This window comes from Orbicella franksi, chromosome 13 (assembly GCF_964199315.1).
Source record: "Orbicella franksi chromosome 13, jaOrbFran1.1, whole genome shotgun sequence".
Taxonomy (NCBI): domain Eukaryota; kingdom Metazoa; phylum Cnidaria; class Anthozoa; order Scleractinia; family Merulinidae; genus Orbicella; species Orbicella franksi.
This window is the reverse complement of record NC_138157.1, coordinates 3,935,548-3,940,879: the sequence shown is the minus strand read 5'-3', so window position 1 is coordinate 3,940,879 and position 5,332 is coordinate 3,935,548. Positions and strand designations below refer to the sequence as shown.

At 47.2% G+C, this 5,332-nt stretch overlaps 1 protein-coding gene and 1 pseudogene across 1 annotated transcript; one reads left to right on the top strand and one right to left on the bottom strand.

Annotated features, from left to right (window-relative positions):
• Positions 1 to 429: 429 nt before the first annotated feature.
• Positions 430 to 2,421, top strand: LOC145465641 (uncharacterized; annotated as a pseudogene).
• A 1-nt stretch (position 2,422) lies between these two features.
• LOC145465642 (uncharacterized) lies at positions 2,423 to 3,847 on the bottom strand. The gene has a single exon (XM_081449417.1). The coding sequence runs from the start codon at positions 3,845 to 3,847 to the stop codon at positions 2,423 to 2,425; it is 1,425 nt and encodes a 474-aa protein (XP_081305543.1).
• Positions 3,848 to 5,332: the final 1,485 nt, after the last annotated feature.

Here is a 5,332-nt window from a genome sequence, read left to right as displayed (position 1 = left end):
ATAGAGTCTTCTTTCATTCTCGGCAGGCGGCGCGCTTGGTAGCAACAGATTTGCCGAAGACATTGCGTATATATAGAAATTTAATTAAACTCTAATTCAAAAAGAAGAGGGAAGCCCTTGAAATCAAAGAGTTCGCCATTTTCATCTTTCACGCTAATGGTGATGCTATTTATGAACTCGTCTGTAGAGCAGTCTCGCAAAACCTGTTGCGGAGAAGCCTGGTAGCTTACCTTTTCATAAGGATTCCCTTTCACATCAAACAAGGCTAATACATCTGACCTTTTGCCATTGAACAGATTCCGTTCTGTGTCGATCAAATTACAATGAATAAAATATGTTGTTGGAGCTGTAAGCCTTTTTACGAATGTCATAAAACCCAAAGTTCGCCTAATATTAAACAAATTGGCTAAATCGCGATCAAGTTCAATCGGTTTTCCCCCAAAATTTTTGATTACAAGCTGGCCAACAGGTTGATTTATTTCTGTTACAAGGTCATATTTATATTTTGCGAACAGACCTTTTATTTCTTTTGCCATGCTTTCTAAATTATAATGCCCTGGGAGTAATTTACTAACTGACAAAGCTATATCTTTGTTTTTATCTCCCAAGGAGGCCGAACCTTCTTTTTTCAAAGTGTCCCAGCTGTTGTACAAACTGCAAGATATGAGTTTCATGAAATGCACTTTCGGTATCGGTTTTTCAAAATATATTGTCCCTCCGTTCTGTTGCGTGACAATAGTGAGAACAACCATTTTTATATTCAACAAATAAAATTGTGTTCATATAATATGGCGAATTTGTGGAATGGTCCTGCGTTAAAAAAAGCGGAGGCGGCGAAGAAAAAGGCGTGGACAAACTTTTTAAACCGCTTCCCCAAAGCGGACAAAAGCCGGTTCGTTTCGCAAGGAAGCATCGGCGAGAAAAATAACGTGACCGCGCAGGTGTTTTTTAAAGAAAGCGAAGACTCGTTTCAAAGCGTCTTCGGCTCAGACAGGAAATATTGGAGCTCCGAAATGAAAGAAGCGCTTGGTTTGGGAGACAGCGGGGGTTTTCCTTACCAGCTGTCACCACTTGGTTCAAAAATTTCTTTGCCCATCCCTGCGGTACCTTTCGACGGCAAAGCGCCAAGCTTGAAGAAAATATTCGACGATGCAATCCAAATCTACGTCACGCCTGACCAATATTTCACAACAAAATTCCGAGAAATATTTCAAGAAACCAAACTCAAGCACACTTCTGGAGCCGAATCAAAACACTGGTTAGGAGGGCCTGACATGAAATATTGGCCCCAACAGCTCAACTTCGCGGTTTTCTGCGCGACACAGGGGTGCGGAGTTTCTCGCGAAATCTTTGACAGCGGGATGAATCTCTCCCCCCCCCCCCCCCCAGATAAGAGCTTTTTACAAATTCCACGTGTATTTCACGGTCAGGCGCATTTTGTTCCAGCTAGGAGGTGTTCAGAGTATAAGCGCTTTGCCCGGAGACCCGACGTTCGACCACATGAATAATCATTATGACGTCGCTTCGTACAAAAGGATATGCGGCGAGTTCGGTATAGACCCCTCAAACGACTTTAGGTTTACTTGGGGTGCAAATAGTGGTTTGGGGGTGTTGTATGTTAAGCCTTTGGGGGAATCGCCAACAAAAACAGATTATAAGTATCCTGATTGGAACAAGTTTAGCGACGAAGGTGGAAAACTGATTAAGGGGGACCTTATTGAGTTTATACGGCCTGATGTTTTTGGAGATCGGCAGTTCGACTGGTTTGCACCCAACACCGCGAACGGTTTGACGCAGGTGGGGTTGTCGAGAATCAACCAGTCAATCGAGGCTTTCGTTTACTGCATCCTGGGCGCGCAAGTCAACGTCCGCAGCAGCATTCTCGGCTCAGGTGGCAGGGCGAAAGAAGCCCAGAGCGAGTTCCTGGTGCTGATGGAAGACGCGATCAGACAACCCGACTTGGCCAAGAGCGTGCAAAGGTACCAGCTCGCGGTGGATCAAGCGAAGGTCAGGCTCAATCTCGTTGTTGCCCCCATGGCCTGGCTCATGCCCGCGCAAATGATAATAAACACCGCAAGCACGATCGGTTACAACAACAAACTGAAACAGGCGGTCTCCGGGATGAAACTGGGGGTCAACAACGAGGTAAATCCAGACACAAAAAAAGCTGCGCTCAAACTAATGGCAGGCGGCCCGTCAAAAATTAATCCACCCAACAGCCACCCGTCCAACCCGATACACAAAGCCGCAACAGCCGAATCGAAAAAATCAGCTTCGTCCGAAACTCAACAAGCGCAGCCACCGGCGGAAAAAATAGAGCCCGAGGCTCCAGATAAAACACCGCAACACGAAATTAACAAAACGGCTGTCATTGTCGGTGTAGTTGGATTATCGGCGTTGCTGTTCATGGCTTGGCGGTAAGTTAACGCTGCTTCTTAAAATATTTTTCGAACAAAAAGGCCACCGCGGCAAGAATGAGCAGCCAGGTGTGCTCGGCCAGAAATCCGACGACTTGGCCGGCGGCTTTGAACAGGAAGCTCACGATCGAGCCAATCAGTCCGTGCAGCAGAGAACCGAGTTTCGCGGCAATATCTTTGAGGCCATTTCCCAAAGCTTTGCCGGTGGCTTTCAAACCTCTGGTGAGGACCCCGATGACAGCTCCGATTGTGGTCCCTGCAGCGATAAGAATAGCGGTCAATGTCACACCATATTTTTTGAAGATCTCTTTGACCCTTTCCAAGAGAGGCCGCCCCCTTTCCCTTTCCGCAATCTGAGTTTGCAAACGCGCGATCTCCTCGTTTCTTTCTGCAGCTCTGCCTTCTGTGGCTTCTTTTTCAGAGGGCGAGGCATTCTCATCTTGGATGATCGCCTGGTCTTCCTCGTTTTGGCGCTGCAGCTCGCTTTCCTGCTCTTTGAGGTCGTCCAAAGGTTTTGTTTGGTTGTACCTTTCTTCCATGGCGTTTGTTCCACTTTCTTTTGCTGCGAGGCTGGCCCTGAGTCTGTCAACCTTGGCTTGTTCTTTTTCTCTGTTTTTTGCTTGTTTTGTAAGCGAGTCCAAAGCTTTTTTCTTGTTTTCAAGATCGGTTTCATAGTTCTTTTTTAGTTGTTTCAGCCTACGCAGCTCTGCTTCACTTTCAAAATTCGAACCATGTTCGTCCTGAATGGCATCGATCTTAGCATCTGTTTGCTCGATTTTACGTTTCAGATCTTCAATTTCTTTGTTTTCTTCTTCTCTTTGCGAAGAGAGTGTTTCCGCCTGTTGCAGTTGGTTTTCAGCTTCTTTCAGTCTTTGGCGTTGTTCTCTGATTGTATCTCGGTCTTCTTTTATAATTTGACTAGTCTCCGGCCCAAGTTCATTTTTGAATCTTTCCATAAAACTTTTCATTAAGCCTGACTCGTCTTCTTTTAGAATGTTGTACTCGGTATTTTTGGGCCCCTGCGCCACGGCAACAATTTTTCCCTCAAATTTTCCAGTGCCTCTTCTGATTCTGAGTTTTTCAAAGTTCGCTTTATCGAATTTGTCTTTTATCGTATCGACGGCTTTTTTGAGTTTTTGCCGCAAATAGCTTTCTTTTTGAAGATCACTGATTGAAGATGTTCTTCCAAGCAAAGGGGTTTCTTCCTGATAAGAAGTGTCAGGAAGGCCGGACTGCTCGTGATGCATAGTACCCATTTCCGTTTGTTCGCCCCCGTGGTAGGGGTCGCTAGGTTGGTAGGGAGTGGACGCCGCGCCTAGCTGAAAAGGATGGGTTGTGTCAACATCTTGTTCTCCATCACCATCATCGTCGTGGTCAATCCGGTTGTCAAGGCCCGTGTCTTCGTAACCAAATTCGCCGCCTTCCGACATAGCGATATATTTCAAGCCTATTATTTTTCAAATTAGAAATAATCGCCGGTGTTTTATGCACAATGTCAGTTGTTCCAGAGAACCTTCGCGCAACGTACAGCAAAAAAACAGTACACGCCATGAAGGCCGAACGTGTGGTCAATCGAATCACCTTTTCCCCCTCCGAAGCCAACCCCGGCAATACGCTGTATGTTTCCGTGCCCAAGCTGAACGAGAACGAGGTTCTGGTGCCGGGCTCGCTAGCGCTTGTCTTTGACATCGACATTTCTGGAGGGAACGCCGACAACTTCCTCGTCCAGAACGTCACGCGGGCGCTCGTTGATAGGCTGGTCGTGAAGTTTGCGGGAACAACCCTGCAAGACACGGTTGGGTACGACATCTACAAAACTTTCGAAGACCTTTTTCTTTCGCAGGAAGAGCGCGACAACAGGATTCTCCAAGGGATTCAGAGCGAGGACCTATGCAAGATCCGCTCAGAGGCGGGAAACAAGAAAAAAGAATCGGAAGCCGGCGTTGAATACAAGCTGAACAAGGTTTTCGGAAAAAAGTACCGGATCAGGCTTGACCATCAGATCTTAACCGACCACGGCGTTTTCTACCCCCAGGCCCTTTACAACGACCTCACGTTCGACGTAAAACTTGCCGAAGCTATGCACGTGGTCAAAGACTCCGACACAACCCAGCTGAAATACAAGCTGAAAAACATCCAGCTCGAGTACAAAATGATCCGCAGCAAGACTCTGGCAGACGAGGCGCGGAGCGTTTACTCCAGCGGCAAAGAGTTCAGTTACGACAACGTGCTGCATGACAAAGAGGTGGCCTTAAAAAAAGACACTAAAACGAGGATGAACATCAAAGTCAACGTCCCGAGAAGGTCGCTAAAAGCCATCCTCCTCCTGTTTGTAGAGCCGCATACCGCGAACGCCAGAGATTCAGAAAAATTCATCTTCCCCGATCTGACGAAAGTCAAAGTCATGGTCAACGGCGCGCCCAACAAGCTTTACAACGACGGCATCGAAGGCAAGGACATGTGGGAAGAGGCCCGCAACCTGTTTGTGAAAGAAAAAAATAAAACGGAGCACATGGATATGACGAAGTTTTACACCGGTGATAAGTTCGGGCTTGTGATTGATATGCGCTCCATGACGGACCAAGACATGCACGGCAGCGGCACGCGGATTGTGAACACTACGGACGGGGTCCAGCTGGAAATTGAGAGGAAAGCCGAAGGCTCAGGCGACCTGAAATGCCACGTATTTGTCATCTCCGACTCCCAGTTCAACCTTATGGACAGACAGCTGGAATCTGTACAGGATTGAATATGAACATGGACCCGAGCAAGATACCCTTCAACGCTCTCATTGTTGGGCCAACAAATTCAGGTAAATCGAGGTTCGTGGTGGACCAGCTCTACGGTTCAAGTTCGACTACATCGTGCTCATCTGCCCGACGTTCACACACAACAAGACCTACCACCGGCTTGGC